General features: G+C 46.3%; 1 protein-coding gene across 1 annotated transcript in view; it reads right to left on the reverse strand.

The window, feature by feature from the left end:
• Window positions 1–458: 458 nt before the first annotated feature.
• The window catches only part of LOC114100430 (fer-1-like protein 4), a 41,817-nt gene continuing 25,698 nt past the window's right edge, over window positions 459–16,577 (reverse strand). The window contains exons 29-45 of the mRNA XM_027945126.2: window positions 14,739–14,937; window positions 14,551–14,609; window positions 14,333–14,464; window positions 12,764–12,806; window positions 12,566–12,666; window positions 12,353–12,490; window positions 12,139–12,255; window positions 5,883–6,010; window positions 5,543–5,713; window positions 4,835–4,989; window positions 4,174–4,334; window positions 3,612–3,697; window positions 2,152–2,250; window positions 1,718–1,959; window positions 940–1,223; window positions 754–854; window positions 459–657 (exon numbers count right to left, since the gene is read on the reverse strand). Coding sequence (XP_027800927.2) covers window positions 459–657; window positions 754–854; window positions 940–1,223; window positions 1,718–1,959; window positions 2,152–2,250; window positions 3,612–3,697; window positions 4,174–4,334; window positions 4,835–4,989; window positions 5,543–5,713; window positions 5,883–6,010; window positions 12,139–12,255; window positions 12,353–12,490; window positions 12,566–12,666; window positions 12,764–12,806; window positions 14,333–14,464; window positions 14,551–14,609; window positions 14,739–14,937 — 2,415 coding nt within the window. The remainder of the gene's footprint in view (window positions 658–753; window positions 855–939; window positions 1,224–1,717; window positions 1,960–2,151; window positions 2,251–3,611; window positions 3,698–4,173; window positions 4,335–4,834; window positions 4,990–5,542; window positions 5,714–5,882; window positions 6,011–12,138; window positions 12,256–12,352; window positions 12,491–12,565; window positions 12,667–12,763; window positions 12,807–14,332; window positions 14,465–14,550; window positions 14,610–14,738; window positions 14,938–16,577) is intronic.

Genomic DNA, 16,577 nt, shown 5'->3' on the forward strand with positions numbered 1-16,577 from the left:
AGTCAAACTAGTAAGTAAATTCTATTTTTGCTTAAGCCAGGCATGCTTAGTCTAAGGGTTGGTATAGAATAAAAATGCTAATGAAACAGTAGAGTGCTTAGACGCCATGGAATGCAGAAACCATATAGGTGAGTGGGACCCAACCAGTGAGGAACAGCAGCAGCAAGCAGTCTTCAGGGCCCCCTTGCCCTGAGCCTCCTGCCAGATCCCGTTCTGACAGGACGTGGGTAGTCTTTATCCCTGTGCATTCTAGCAAACCCTCAGCACCTGAGGTCACCCAAGAACATTTCTGTCCTGTCACCTGCAGGAACCAGCCTTGCACAGCACATAATCGAGGGCCCATGGATGTGATAAAGTTTATTGAAAGCACTGAACCCTGGGATAGCTCATATGGGCAGGAAGGATTCCCGGAGCGGGAGTTAAAGGGCTGCTACGGTGAGATGAGTGTCCCAGGTCAGTTAGTCTGAGGGTTTGTGGAGGGGGCTGAAGATGACCTCGCTGATCTGGCCAGGGATGGTGTAGAAAACCAGAAGAAGGAAGACGGTGAGGAGCGCCAGCACCAGCAGCAGCACCAGGATGCGCCAGTATCGGCGCAGGATGAAGAAGACGAAGGTCTTCAGTGGGTTCACGAACCAGTTGAAGGAGGTTTTGGGGCGGCTATTGAAGGGAGGGTGGAGTCAGGATGACCAGGAAGCCCCTGCCAGTGGCCCCCACCGCCCTCTCTCTGACTCTGGCTGCCTGGCTCCCACTCACTTGGGCTTCTCCAAGGGCTCTGGCTCCTTCCTCCCCTTGCCCACTGGCCTCTTCTCAGCCTCCTCCACAGTCAGGAGTTCAAACTCGGCCTCCACCTTCCCCTAGGGGAAAAAAAAATACTCCTGCAGCATTGGGAGAAAGGCCAAACCCTCAGCCAGGCCTGGGTCACTGCCCTGATGCACCCACTGTAAGGATGTGGACATTGCCGCCCGTGTCTGTGAACTCCAGGTCTTCCGGCCGGCCCTTCCTCCTCTTCTGCTTCCTCCTCTTCTTGCTGGCTTGAGCCTCCCGATCCTCACGCTCTAGGTCCTCTGCCTCCCGCAGCTTCACTACAGGCCACCAGCCCCGCAAGCGGCGACAGCGGAACAGATTGCACCTTGGCCCAGCCCCATCTTGGGCCAACCGCACTGAGCAGTGCTCAGGGTCCCGGGCTCCCCGCACCATGTCTGGCAGTTGCAGCTCCAGCGATCCTGCAGGAGCAGAGCCCCTGGGTTAGCAGGAGACTCAAGTGTAACTGGATTAGGGATGAGGCAGCAGCATACCAGGCTGGAAGTTGGGGCATTAAAGGTGGGATGTGGTGGTCAGGTCCACAGCTTTGGATCACAGTTCAACTACCATCCTGTGGTCAGATCCCAGCAGAAGAGGGCCATGGACTGGGATCAGATTACCAAAGCAAGAACCATGGGGTTGGAGTCCGGGGGACTTTAGCTAGGGTCATATCAGAGGATTGAGGCAGGGACTATGGGTAGTGCAGTCAGAACTCATTGTGGTCAGGGCTTAACGGACTCAGTAATTAGGCCATAAAACAAAGGTTCAGTTCTGGGGTCTGAAATCCCAGGACTCAGGGCTGGGTTCAAATAGGGAACCAGGGGAGGAGGGTGGTAAGGTGGGGGGAGGGGCAGACAAGAGCAAGAAGGGCAGAAATCAGGAGTAGGGCCTGAGGCTGTGGAAGGCTGAGCAATACCTAGGAAGTCGTTGGCTGAGATGCGGTCATAGTCCCAGACCTGCAGGACCAGCACTGCCGGCTGCCGGAACTCAGCTTCCTCCAGAGCGAAGGGTCCAGGACGACGCCGGACGCTCACCTCCCTCTCCGTGGGCAGGTAGTCAAAGCGGAACACGAAGCGCCAGTTGAAGTTCCCCTCCCCAGTTAGGGAGTTGAAGTGAACATCTGTCTCCTGTTTATCATGCTCCAGCCCCTTCACCCAGCTGGAGCCAGAGGAAGGGACAGGTTAGGGTAGCTGGGCATCCAGGGTGGGGCCACTCCCAGAACTCAGCTCCTCATCCAGCTCTAGGCACACAGAGGGCCTGGGGCAGAGCACTGAACTCAGCCAGTACAATTGCTATGTGCAATCCCCGCCTTGGGCACAGCCATTTGGACTTCCCTGTCTGCACACCTACCTTTTCACATAAATGTCACTTGACATCTCTCCAGTGAGTGGATTCACATCATCCAGAACCACATCTTCTGTGTTCCAGATGACAACTCTGAGCTCATAGCTGGGGGATGTATTGGGGGACAGTTTTCAGACTCTTAAAACCTTTTAAAAGGTTCTAGGAGGGACTGCAGGAAGTAGGAAGGGCCTGGACCAGGGCCACTGACATTCACTGGGCACCTGGTGTGTGCCTGGCTGGATAATGAGGATGCCTGTGGTCCCGTGAAGGCACAGCCTAGTTAACCACTGACTACCCCAGCCAGCCATAGCCAATGGCACCAGGAATGCTCTCCTGACCCAAGACAATGCAAGGAGGCTCTTCTTCCTATAAATTTGGAGTCCAGTCTCTGACACTATGTTGGGCAGTGTGGCATCAGATGCAGAGTTGAAATGACTGCAAACCAAAATGATGTGCAAGTTGAAACTTTCAAGTGCAGAAAAGTGGTGAGTAAGCACAGCAGAGGAAGCCAGGTGCAGAGAAAATTTGGAAGAATGGGAGACAGTGGGAATGAGAGCCTGAAGTCCCAAGGGGCAGAGGAAGGGCTGCAACATTCTGGATCCTGCCTTCCTGTGGTCCTGTCTGGGTCTGTCATGGTGTTGCCTGGATAGTTGTTCTCCTTGACCAGCATCAATTTCCCCTTGTTTGTTGATAGCACCCTGATTTTCTGCTGGTGACTCCCACCCCAGCCCTACTGCCAATCTATGTGATTCTGGTCCTGGCTCCAGGCCAGGGGACATCACATAGGACTGGCCAATTGGTGTATTATCCTCCCTGACCACAATAATAGCTTCCAGGGGTAGAATTTGACCCAAGCTGGTCTAATTAGAGGTGGCTCTAGGCTTTTGCTCTAACTTGGAAGAGATTAGTTTCTGCTCAAATGGCCTAGCTGTTAAGAGATAAGCCTGCAACTATCAGAAGTCACCTTGCCTTCAGATTGCCAAAGGCTCCCTGAGAGTGGCATCAAGGAAAGCAGATCCCAGAGGCAGAAAGTAACATATTGCTGACAACATTGATCATCTGGATCCAGCCCTGTCTGAATTGGATATATCCGATTCAGAGCTCCTCTCAGGATGGCACGGTGGGGCACACCTGTAATCCCAGCAGCTACTGAGGCAAGAGGATGGAAAGTTCAAAGGCTGGGGATATAACTCAGTTGGCAGAGTTCTTGTCTTGCATGTGCAAGGCCCTGGGTTCGATCTGCAACACCACCAAAAAAAAAAAAAGTAAAGTGACAGAAACCCAACTACTTACAATGGCTTATAGGAGAAAAGGTCAATTAATGACTCACCTACCAAAAAAAAAAAACTGTGGTCAACAGCCTCCACCTGCTTCAGAGAGGTTTTGGATTTTCAAAGGACCCTGGTATGAATAGATCAAGTTGTGCCTCCCCCACCCCTTGGGAGGAGGGACCATAACTTTCTCACCTGATTGGCTTCCGAGGCTTGATATCAACTGCAGGTGGAGCAGGCACATCGCTGGGGAAGATATCAATCCACATGTGAAGGGATCCCTGGGAGCACAGGACCAGGTTGGTGGGTATTGCTAGGGACCCCACCTCCTCTAACAGCCTATGGCATAGAGCTGTGCCTTACTCCAAGTGGATTGGGGGGCAGTCAGGCAGAAGGCAGATTCTGGGGTGCAGGATGAAGGTGGAGCCTGAAGTGGGGGTTCCAGGTCAAAGTCAGGTTGGGGGTTAGGAGTTCAAGAATGAAGTCCCAGAAGTGGAAGACTGAAATCAGAAGTAGGATATGTTGTTCCAAAGGTCCAGATAGTGATCTGGGGTAGAGGCTGCATTGCCCAGATCTGAACCTTGGTAGCCCAGGGGTGGAGATCCTGCAGGATCAGAGTCAGAGATAGGGTCCAGGGATCCAGAGTCAAGAGGCAGTGGAAGTGCTCAGGTAAAGGTCTTGGGGAAAGGGTGAATCAAGTGGAAATCCTAAAATTCTGGGAGTCCTGTAGTCTTGGGAATGTTGGGCACCCCCTCACCTGCAGCAGTCCTGGGCTGCGGGGATGGTAGAGGGGCCGTGTTTCCACATGCTCAGGCACGAGCTGGATGCCAAGCCCCGGCATCTCCTGCCAATGCCGAAGTACAAGCAATGCCTGGGCCTCCTCAGAGGCTTCACTTGCCACCTTGGGACCACTGCCACCTGGAACAAGAGGTGTGTGAGCTTGGGCTCTGCACAGTTCCCCACTATCCTCCTTTCTTCCCCCAGCCCTCCACAGCACTAAGATGGGGCCACACTGCACTGGATGGAGCCCAGGATGGGATGGCAGGACCACAGAGCACAAATCGTGTATGTGTAGGGCAGGGGATGGCAGGGGGACAAAGGCACAGGAGAGGCTGTAGCCTTTGCTCAGATCCTTTGTAGAGAACAGACCACTGGTTATTTATGAGGCATGAGCTCAATTCCACAGCCACATGCCATTGTATGGATGCTCTGTGTTCTGGGAAGTTGATGAACTGTGGCTCTGTGGGTTCCATTTAAAGACCATTGTACTTCATCCTAAATCAACTAAATTAATATTCTCTGCCTGCTGCCTTCAGCAGGCTTTGGGGGAACACACTATATTGGTACCTGGTGTCCCTATTCCTTGTTCTACCTCCATCTTGCTCCCTTTGGCCTGTCCAGCAGAGAGGGGCTGGTACCTGGAGGCAGAGTCTCGGGTGGTGTCAGAAAGACTTTGCTGCCCACCTTGACAGCCCCGGCTCGGTATTCAGGAGCAGGAAGGCCACAGCGTTGGCACAGCCCTGCTAGGATCTGTGAAGGCCGGAATGCATCGCGCCAGGCATTGTACCCATCCCTGAGATAGGAAAGGAAGATGCCTTAGCTGGAGCCAGCACATGGACACAGTTGGGCACAGGAGTAGGAATGAGGACCCTTGAAGGATCCAGTTTTGGAACCCAAACTGGGTTCCAGCTCAGTGACAGAGCACTTGCCTAGCACGTATGAGGCACTGGGTTCGATTTTCAGCACCACATAAAAATAAATAAATAAAATAAAGGTATTGTGTCCATCTACAACTAAAAAACAGATTATTTTTTTAAAAGAAGAACCCCAATGGGAGACAGCTTAGTCTTCATCTACGATTAAGATGAAAATCAAAGACGTCAAGGTTCTTCTATGAAAGAGATACTGATATGTCCGTTTAGCAGATGAGGAAACTGAGGCTCAAAGAGGTATTAGTTACAGGATGCCAACACCCAAGCCCAAGTCTTGGCCACTGAACTATGTCTTGGAGGGGTTGGGCAGTTCCCATTCTATGGAGTCCTAGGATTTGAGATGAATGGGAATGTAAGTTTGAACAAGTTTGGTCAGAGATTTAGAACAGCTCCTGAGGGCCCTGTGAGACTCACACGTCATACTGGGAAGCCAGCCCACAGTTTGCTCTGTGGTGGCTATAGAATCGATTCTCCAGATCAATGTGGGTCTCCCCGATGAGGTCATCAGAACCCACGAGGTCATGATCAAACACAGCCACGGTCAATTCTGGCTCAGCCGGGAGAGAGATGCTTAGCTCCAGGACCCTGGCCAGGAGGGAAAGTGGCTAATGACACCTCTATGTCCTCAGAAGTAGTCTGGAGTGTGGGTGTTCCTTCCCATGCCATCATCAACCAGCTACTGGGTGAGAGCCCTTGGGCCACAGGTTGGATGGCCAAGGTGCTTGCCCATTCCCAGCCCAGGGCCCAGCCTCACTCTCCAAAGATGGGGTTGAGCTGCTTGGGGATGTAGCGCTCCTTGGTGTCTTGCCGCTCCTTGCCAGTGCTCACTACCACATAGGGGTCTGCTTTGCCATTGGGGTCTGCAGGAGCCAGATTGGTAGCCTAGAGGGAGAGGATGAAGTGGGATTGGAATAAGCATCACTGTCATAGCCCAAACCCTTATTGGACCTAACCTCAGAATAAGTGTAAACAGAAAGTGGCCAAGAAGAGATCTGAGAGCTATGACAAGATGATTTACCTTTTCAATTTGGTTATGAAATACTGAAGACACAAACAGCTATAATGAAAAATATAATGAAACAGGATATACTTGGAAAGATCATTTGGAACTCAACTATTCCACTGGTAACTTTCCATACTGAGAGATTTTTGTTTCATGATGAGCATATTTTACTTTTTATTTATTTTTTTTAAAGAGAGAGAGAGAGAGAGAGAGAGAGAGAGAATTTTTTTTTAATATTTATTTTTTAGTTTTCGGCGGACACAACATCTTTGTATGTGGTGCTGAGGATCAAACCCCGGGCCGCACGCATGCCAGGCGAGCACGCTACCGCTTAAGCCACATCCCCAGCCCTACTTTTTAAATTAAGTATTTTAACTAAATTTTTACAACAATACATTGAGCTTGTGCATGCTCAGCTTAATAGATAAGACATTAACAATACATTGAAAGCCCCTAAATAGGCTTACCTGATTTAGTCCCTTCTCATCCCTGAAGTCACCTGAACGCTCTCTTTCTTTCTCTCTCTTTTTTTTTTTTTTTTGGCACTGGAGATTGAACTCAGGGGCATTCAATCACTGAGCCTCATCCCCAGCCCTGATTTGTATTTATTTAGAGACAGGGTCTTACTGAGTTGCTTAGCACCTGGCTTTTTGCTGAGGCTGCCCTTGAACTCATGATCCTCCTGTCTCAGCCTCCCAAGCCGCTGGGATTACAGGCGTGCACCAATGCACCCGGCTCACCTGAACTCTTAGGTTAATCACTCTCAGGTGTGTTTATACTTTTATTCCATATATGTGTATCCCAATATGATATATACATATATATGTATATGTATATATATATAAGCACGTTTTAAAAATGTGCGTTTTAAACTTACACTGAGGTTTTTTAAATTTTTTTTTAATATTTATTTTTAAAATATTTATTTATTTATTTTTCGGTGGACACAACATCTTTGTTTGTATGTGGTGCTGAGGATCGAACCCGGGCCGCACGCATGCCAGGCGAGCGCGCTACCACTTGAGCCACATCCCCAGCCCCTATATTTATTTTTTTTTTTAGGTGTAGTTGGACACAATGCCTTTATTTTATTTACTTGTTTTTATATGGTGCTGAGATCGAACCCAGGGCCTCGCACATGCTAGGCGAGCGCTCAATCGCTGAGCTACAACTCCAGCCCTACACTGAGGTTTTAATTATTAATATTTCATTTTTAAATTATTAATATTTAATTTTTTCTCCAAAGGTTTTCTTTGTTTTGTGGTGCTGGTATTGAACCTAGGGCCTTGCACATGGTCTATCACTGTACTGCACCCCCAGACTCCCAAATTTCTATCTGTTCCTTCAAGTTTGCTGTTTACTTTTGATAGTCTTCTTGTACCTTATTCATTTTAAATTAAATCGTGTTTTTCCTTAAATACTTCATACCTTGTAATTTTATATTCTCAATCTCTTTATTCCAATATCTGTGACCCTGGCCTCTGAATCTGTTATTTTTGCGAATTCTCACTCATGGTGATTTATGTCTTGGTATTTGGTATTCTTATCATGATTCTTATTTGGGTTAGCTCATTCTAGGAGCTAATTTGATCTTCCAGAGAGGGTTTGCTTTTGCTTCTGCCAGTTTCCTGAACAAACTACCAGCTTGCAACCACTTTCAATTCAAATCCTCCAACTGGGATTTGGCAATGACGTGGAGTGTGGAACTTGTGTCCCAAACTGCAACACAGTGGTCATAAATGCTCAGGAGAGATTTTCCCCTCTAGCCAGTGCCAAAATTAAGACACTAAGTCCCTTCTGACTGGCAGGTTCATGTTTTTTCATCCTTATGTTGACGGGGTAGCCTTTAAGGTGCTCACCTCAGAGGGGCCCTTCTGCCCAATTCTTCACCCTAGGAAATCCCTGGGCCTTCTCTCCTGCCTGTCCTGACTGCATGGCCATCCACAGGGATGTTCAAGGTCAGCAGTCTCTGGCAGGTGAAAGCCTCCTTTAGCACTCACTTTGCCCCCTAAGTTTCTTAACACCATGTTCTCAATTTCCATTGATTTTGTAAGCTTGTTTTGTTTTGTTGGTACTGGAGATTAAACCCAGGGGTGTTGCACCACTGAGCCACGTACTCAGCCTTTTTTATTTTGAGATAGGTTCTTGCTAAATTGCTTAGGGTCTTGCCAAGTTGCTGAGGCTGGCCTCCAACTTGCCATTCCCCTGCCTCAGCATTCCAAGTCACTGGAATTATAGGCGCACACCACCACACCCAGTTCACATTCCATATTCTTTAAAAAAAAATTATAGTTGTAGATGGACAGCATGCCTTTATCTTTAAAAAAAAATTATTTTCTTTAGGTGTAGATGGACGCAAATGTGTCCACAAAAGATGCCTTTATTTGTATGTGGTGCTGAGGATCAAACCCGGGTCCCGCCCGTGCTAGGTGAGTGCTCTACCGCTAAGCCACAATCCCAGCCCCAACATGCCTTTATCTTATTTGTTTATTTTTATGAGGTGCTAAAGATTGAACCTAGTGCCTCACACATACTAGGCAAGCGCTCTGCCACTTGGAGCTGCGGCCCCAGCCCCAATTTCTGTATTCTTGACGCTCTGACATCTGGGGTTTACTGATGTTAAATTATTCTCCAACGTTGTTATAATAATATCTATTCAGTGGCAGGCAGAATAATGTCCCCCCCAAAGATATCTTCATATTAATCCCCTAGACTTTGAATGTGTTAGGTTACATCTCAAAAGGGACTTTGCAGGTTAGGGATCATGAGATTACCAGTGTCAGCCCAATGGGTTCACAAAGGTCCATATATGAGAAAGAAAGAGATAGGAGAGTCAGGGAGATCTGAGGACGCTCTACTGTTGGCTTTGAAGATGGAGGACGAGACCATGAGCCAAGACACACAGGTGTACTCTAGAGGCTCAGGAAAGCAATGTACAGATCCTCGCCTGGAGCTGTGTTCTTCATAATGTCAAAGGATACAAACAGCCCAAATATCTGTGGACTGGCAAATGGATAAACAAAGTGTAGCATGGGCACAGAGCGAAATACCAAGTTGTAAAAAGAAATGAAGTGCTGAGACATGCTACAACACTGTGAACTTTGAAAATTTATGCTGAGGGCAAGAATCCTGTTACAAGTGGGGCTGGGATTGTGGCTCAGTGGCAGAGCGCTTGCCTCACATACACGAGGCACTGGGTTCAATCCTCAGCACCACATAAAAATAAACAAATAAATAAAGGTATTGTCTCCATCTACAACTAAAAAAAAAAGAATCCAGTTACAAAAGACCACGAACTGCATGACTGCATTTATAGGAAATGCCCAGAACAGGTACTTACATAAAAACAGGAAGTACCTTAGTGATGGCTTAGAGTTGGGGAGAATGGGGAGTTTGAGGAGGTGACAACTAAAAAGTACAGAGCTTTTTTTTATTTTTATTTTTTGGTACTGAGGATTGAACCCAGGGGTGCTTACCCACTGAGCCACATCTCCAGCCCTTTTTCTATTTTATATATAGAGAGGGTCTCACTGAGTTGCTTAAAGCCTTACTAAGTTGCTGAGGCTGGCCTTGAACTCATGATCCTCCTGCCTCAGCCTCTAGAGCCACTGGGATTACAGGAGTGTGCCACCAGGTTCAACCAGGGCTTCTTTTTGAGGTGTTGAACATGTTCTAAAATTGATTGCATAATTGCATGATTTGAGAATATATTAAAAAACAATTGAACTGTGCACTTTAGATAGGCAAATTGGATGGTATGTGAATTAAATCTCAATAAGGGCTGAGGTTGTTGCTCAGTGGTACAGTGCTTGCCTCACATGTGTGAGGCACTGGATTCGATTCTCAATACTGAATATAAATAAATGAATAAAATAAAGGTCCATCAGCAACTAAAATTTAAAAAAAAAATCTTAATAAAGCTGTAACAAAAACATAAAATATCAAATCATTCAGCATATGACACAGGTCCCCTCTTCATATTTCATCCTTCCTTTCTAGAAGTAAAAGCTACCACCTTGATCTTTATAGTAATCATGCTCTTGCTTTTTCTTGTAATTGCATACCTACAGTTTAGCTTTGCCTGGTTCCTGCTGCCCTGATCCCTTTCTTTCTACCTCTTTTCCACTTACATTTTTTTTATAGTTGTAAATGGACATAATGCCTTTATTTTTTATTTGTTTATTTTCGTGTGGTACGAAAGATTGAACCCAGTGCCTCACAAGTGCTCAGCAAGCGCTCTGCCACTGAGCTGTGGCCCCAGCCCCTTCCCTCACCTTCTTTAGGAACCAGTCTCTTTAGTTTCTGGTTAATCTTTCCTATATTTTTGTTGCACACATATTTTCCTGTATCCTCTTCTTTCTTAGATAGAGAGTAGTATCCTATATGCACTCTTTTGCACTCTGCTATTTTGACCTTACAGAAGATTCTGGAAATTACCCCATAGAGATGGTTCATTTTCTTTTTTCACAGCTCCCTAGTACTACATGGTGTGGACGTGTCATAGTTTATTTACACACTCTTCTATGCATGGGCATTAATAAGATTTCATTTTTAATAGTCCTTCATTTTTAGAAATGTTATTTTGTTATTCCCACAAATTGCTCTGTCACTTTTGATGGCCTCTTATTTTCTGCTTGTGAAATACTTTAAACAAGTGTTTTACGTTCTAATATTGGAAAATTCTAACATCCAAAGTTTTTAAATGTCTAATTCTCCTTTGTGTTGTTTCTTCTGGTGATTTTTTCAGATACACTGTTTTCTTCTATATTTTATAATTTTTGTATTGTGAACCCACATTTGGTCATTTATATCTATGGAAACTATGAAGCTGTGTTTGGGATCACTTTGTGCCAATCTCTCAGTTTGAATTTTCTAGACTAAAAAGATCATTTAAATTCACGTTTTAACAATGTGAGGGCACAACTGTAATAAATTCTCAAGGAAGACTTTTTTTTTCTATTTCCCCACCTGGAACAGAGGCTGAGATGGCCTGTAGACTTTACAGGCTCCTTTCCGGTGGCCCGGCTTCCTCTTGCCCACCTTCTACTGAGATCCTACTTCATGCCAGGTCTCGGTTCTGTTCCCCCACCTTTCACAGGCTGTAAGAACCCAAGGCCCAGGGTCCAAGTGTGGATAAACTCCCCCAGGACAACCGGAGCTTCACGGCTTGTCTTCCATCCAGGATTCCCATTGCTTCTTCACTGTCCTTTCTTATGAGCTTAGCATTCATGTAGGCCTTTTAATTTTAAATTTAAATTTAAAATCTTTTTGCAGTGCTAGGGATGGAACCTAGGATCTCAGCATCCAGGTGAAGACTACCACAGGCCACACCCCAACCCACAATCTTAGCATTCACTTCAAAGACTGTGTGTCTAGCATTTGTAGATGTACTACAAAAAGAATTTATCTCAGACCATCCGGTCTGCCAGTTGCTCAAAGCAGAAAGTCAAGGTGACTTCCATGACCAAGTCGAAATCCCACGAGTCTTAGATGATGGTAGAATATCTCTTTGAATGCTTAGTCAGAACCCAAAACAGATAAAACTACAGCATCTGCTCTGGTGACAGGGAGTGAGATGACACAGCAACCCACTCATTCCTTGTTACTCCCTGAGGATATCTTTCAGAAAAATTTAGGGGCCTGCTGACCTCTGCATGAAAACCACAGCAACAGAAGTAGCTATAGGGTATTTGGTAATAACTATTCTGAAGCTCAAGATTCAGAGCTACACTCCCAGGCCTTTGGACCAGAACTGGGAACCGGAATCAGGAGCCCTACACTCTAAATTCTAGCTCTACAATAAACTAGTTTTGTAACCCTGGAGAGTCTCCTAATTTTGTGTCAAAGATTTCCTGTCTAAAAAATGAAGACATGTAAGGTGCAGTGGCACATGCCTGTAATCCCAGCTGCTTGGGAGGCTGAGGCAGGAGGATTACAAATTCAAAACCAGCCTCAGCAAAAGCGAGGCGCCAAGCAACTTTTCTCTGCTGTTGTTGGAGACACTCACCTTTACAACATACACTCTGACCAGGAGCTTGATGGGCCGATTCTGTGGGATGCCCCGGGAGATCTGGGGCTCAGCATATGACACTGCCTCTGACTCAGGATAAATGAGAAAGGAGCCCTGGAGTGGAGAGAGACCGAGAAGGCCCTGGTAAGAAAGTTTTCTTCCTGAATCCCTGTCTGTGCTCCCTGGTCCCCCTTTCCTTCCCCAAACATGCCTTGAACTTGCCCACAAGATGTCCAGACCCTTCTTCCCCTGCATCTCCATCCTGGCCCCCTTGCCCTCGGTAGAGGGGAAACACATTCAGCCAGTCTTCAAAGTGGTGAAACTCCTCCTCCAGGGAGCTAGTGTAGATCTGAAAGGGGAGGGCCTCAGAGACAGCCTGGCAACCAGAACCCAGGGGACTCCCCTCGTCCCAACACCCAGTCACCTTCAGGGTGGCGATTGCTCTTTTCTGAGATACAGAGCCTTTGACATCAGCCTCACCCTGGTCCTTGGCCTCCCCATCCACAGAAATGAGGTTGGCCCCATCTGGAAACAGCAGAAGTGTCTCAGGTCAGGAATATCTGGTGGGGTAGAGGTGGGGGGAGGGACAGATGGAGCAAAAGCGAAAACCTCAATCACTTACCGGAATCCCCAGGCTCATCCATTTCATCCTCATCAAGATTGGGCTGAAATCAAAGTGCAATTCAGAGACTCTTCCCTACCCTCTTCACTCCTTAGTCTACTCCTTTTCTGGGATAGTAAGGGGGGAAACTTGGTTCAAGTTCCAGCTTGTTAAGGCACTTCATTTTGGGGGTGGGGGGTACCAGGGATTGAACTCAGGAGCACTCAACCACTGAGCCACATTCCCAGCCTTTTTTTTTTTTTTTTTTTTTTAGAGACAGGGTCTCACTGAGTAGCTTAGCACCTGGCTGTTGCTGAGGCTGGCTTTGAAGCCTTGATCCTCCTGCCTCAGCCTCCTGAGCCACTAGGATATCAGGCATGTGCCACTGTACCCGGCAAGACACTTCTTTTTCAAAACTTATACTTATCATCTACTCCTGCACTAACAACACAGTTACCAGCAGCCACATGGTGCTACTAAGCATATGAAATGTGACTCGTGTAAGCTGAGATGTGCTGAAGTATAAAATACACAGCAGGTTTTAAAGACTTGCTATAACATGAGAATGTAAAATAGCTCATTTTAATTTTTTTCCAGTACCAGAGATTGAACAGGGGTGCTTAACTACTGAGCCACATGCCCAATCCTTTTTATTTTTTATTTTTGAGACAGAGTCGCACTGAGTTGCTTAGGACCTCCCTAAGTTGCTGAGGCTGGCTCTGAACTTGCCATCCTCTTGCCTCAGCCTCCTGAGCCACTGGGATTACCAGTGTGTGCCACCATGCCCAGCTTCATCTGTTTCCTTTTACAGGGAAACACCTATTTCCTTTTCCTGTTCCTTTATTTTAATGTGATAAGTATAAAAGTTAAGATTGCATATATGTCAGGTGCTGGGGATGTAGTTCAGTGGTAGAGTGCTTGCCTGGCATGCACGAGGCTCTGGGTTCAATCCTCAGTACTGCAGTAAATAAATAAAAAACAAATAAACAGGGCTGGGGATGTAGCTCAGCAGTAGAGCCCCCTCGGTTCTATTCCCAGTACCTGGGGGGAAAATGATTATACTTATGTCTTGCATTATATTTCTATTGGACAACAAAGCTCCAGATAATGAAGCTATAATAATGCCATCTTTTAAGATTGTGGTAAAGAAAAGATGACTATAATAAGAAGCTCTGAAAAACTACAGAGCTCCATGTTTGCTAAAATCATTCTTTTTTTTTTTTTTTTTTTTTGGTGAAGCCAGGGCCTCACACATACTAGGCAAGTGTCCTCCAGGTTTTTTTTTTTTTTTTTTTGTGTGTGTGTGTGTGTTTGTGTGTTGGGGGTGATATTAATGGGGATTGAACTCAAGGGGCACTCAACCACTGAGCCACATCCCCAGCCCTATTTGGTGTTTTATTTAGAGACAGGGTCTCACTGAGTTGCTTAGTGCCTAGCTGTTGTTGAGGCTGGCTTTGAACGCACAATCCTCCTAGGTAAGTGTACTCCATTGCTCCATTGCCCAGGCTGGCCTTGAACCTACAATCCTCCTGCCTCAGCCTCCCAAGTAGCTGCGACCCAGCTCCCACCCTGGGACCCTCCCTGTCCCACCTGCCCCTGGAGCTCCTGCAGTGAAGCGTAGTACTTGGACCACCAGTCGAGCTCTTCAGGATCCGGGATGTCCTCCTCCAGCTCCGGGCCTAGACTCAGGAGGCCTCCTAGGGGGAGCTTCTTCAGGGGAGCCTGAGGGAGAGAGGCCCCAGTCGCTCCAACCCAGCACCACCCAAGCCCTGCCAGCCCCTTGTCCTCCCTTCTCCAGCTGCTATCACCTTCAGGAGCCGTGTGGATCTCCCAGAGTCAGCCAAAAGGGAATCCAGGGCCTTCTGTCCTGAAAGCCAGGAAGTGGGACCACAGGAGGTCAGACAAATAAAAGTCACATCAGTGCCCCATTGGAGGGGCCATCTCTGCCAGGAACCAGGGGGGTTCTATCTCACAGTCCTAGCAGAAGGCCCCTTACCTTGAGGTTCCTTGGGTACCAGGTGTCCCGCCTCCTCCTCCTCTCCCTCCTCCTCAGAGGGATCCTCATGACCCTGAAGTATGAACCGCAGCATGTGGGGAACAATGTGGGACCCCACAAGGACTGTGCGGCCAAAGGCCCGGCGCTCAATCACCAGGATGCTGAGAGGGGGCTGCAGGTAAGGCTGCTCTGGCAAGTCCTGGGGAAGGGAAAGAGGAACTGTGTCTCCAGAGAACTGGGAAAAGGGAAAAGCAGCCCAGAGGCAGGCAGGAAAGAAGCAGGTCCACACCTGACCCCCAGGTCCAGCTCTACCACAGCCCCTCCACGTCATCTCAGTTAAGTCACTGCTTTCTGATTCTGTGTCCCATGTGAAAAAGCAACACAATCCCGGTTCAAAAGACTGTTGTAAACTGGGAGTAGTGGTCACTTCTGTGATCTCAGCCACTTGGGAGGCTGAGGCAAGAGGATTGCAAGTTCAAGGCCAGACTGGGCAACTTAGCGAAACCCTGTCTCAAAATATAATAAAAAGGGCCTGACACAGTGGTGCACACCTGTAATCCCTGTGGCTCCAAAGGCTAAAGTAGGAGGATCACAAGTTCAAAGCCAGCCTCAGCAACTTAGTGAGGCCCTAGGCAACTCAGCGAGACCCTGTCTCCAGTAAAATTCCAAAAAGGACTGGGAGTGTGGCTCAGTGGTTAAGTGCCCTTGGGTTCAATCCCTGGCACAAAAAAAAAAAAAAAAAAAAGGGAGAGAGAGAAAAAAAAGAAAAAAATGTATATATACATTTATGTATAGTAAAAAAGGGCTGGGGAATAGAGTGCTTGCCTAATGTGCAGATTCCTAAATTCAATCACAGTATCACAAAAGAAAGAAAAGAAAAGATAAAGAAAAGAAAAAGACTATTGTAAATATCACATGACATAAAAGATACAAAAATACTTTCTGATAACACTACAAAATGCTATCAGAAATACAGGGTTGTTGGGCTGGGATTGTGGCTCAGTGGTAGAGTGCCCCCCTAGCACAGGGGGGACCCGGGTTCCATCCTCAACAACTCATAAAAATAAAGGCATTGTGTTGTGTCCATCTACACCTAAAAAAATAAATAAATATTAAAAAACAAGAAATACAGGGTTGCTGTTGTTATTCTTACGTAAAGTACCAGTGCTTAATTTACTAATATAGATTTAGAACCATTAAATTATATATGGCCTTTAACCCAGTAATTCTATATCTATCAATGGATCCTAAGGGAGGAAAAGATGCTAATTACAGTACTGGATGACTGACTTTATTTTTTACATATGTGACAATTATAGCACAAAGAAAAGATGAAAGAATGGAGCTCCACTGGAAAAAAAAATTCTATATTTTACTGGAATTAAATTATTAATCTGAAATAGATTGTGAAAAATCAATATGTACATTGTTACCTCTAGAGCAACTACTAAATAAAAATCAATAAAGTAATTAAAGCAGTATACAAAGGAATATCTACTTAATGCAAGAGAAGGCAGTAAAGAAGCCCCCAAAACACACAAAGCATAGAAAACAAATTACAAAATAGTGGATGTAAGTAAATCGTACCAATAACAATAATAATGTTATTATATTAAACATGCCAATAAAAATATAGAACTTGACAACTGAATGGGAAAAAAAAAAGATGCAACTCCATGCTAAGAGATACTCTCGAGAAAGTGAAAAGTGAAAGAATGGACAAAGATAAATCATGCAAACAGCAACCATAGACACCTGGAGTTGCTATATTATCAGAGAATATATACCTTAAGACAAAAGTTTTTACTAGAGACAAAGAGGCTTGTTTTACAATGGTAA

Source organism: Marmota flaviventris, chromosome 2 (genome assembly GCF_047511675.1).
Source record: "Marmota flaviventris isolate mMarFla1 chromosome 2, mMarFla1.hap1, whole genome shotgun sequence".
Taxonomy (NCBI): domain Eukaryota; kingdom Metazoa; phylum Chordata; class Mammalia; order Rodentia; family Sciuridae; genus Marmota; species Marmota flaviventris.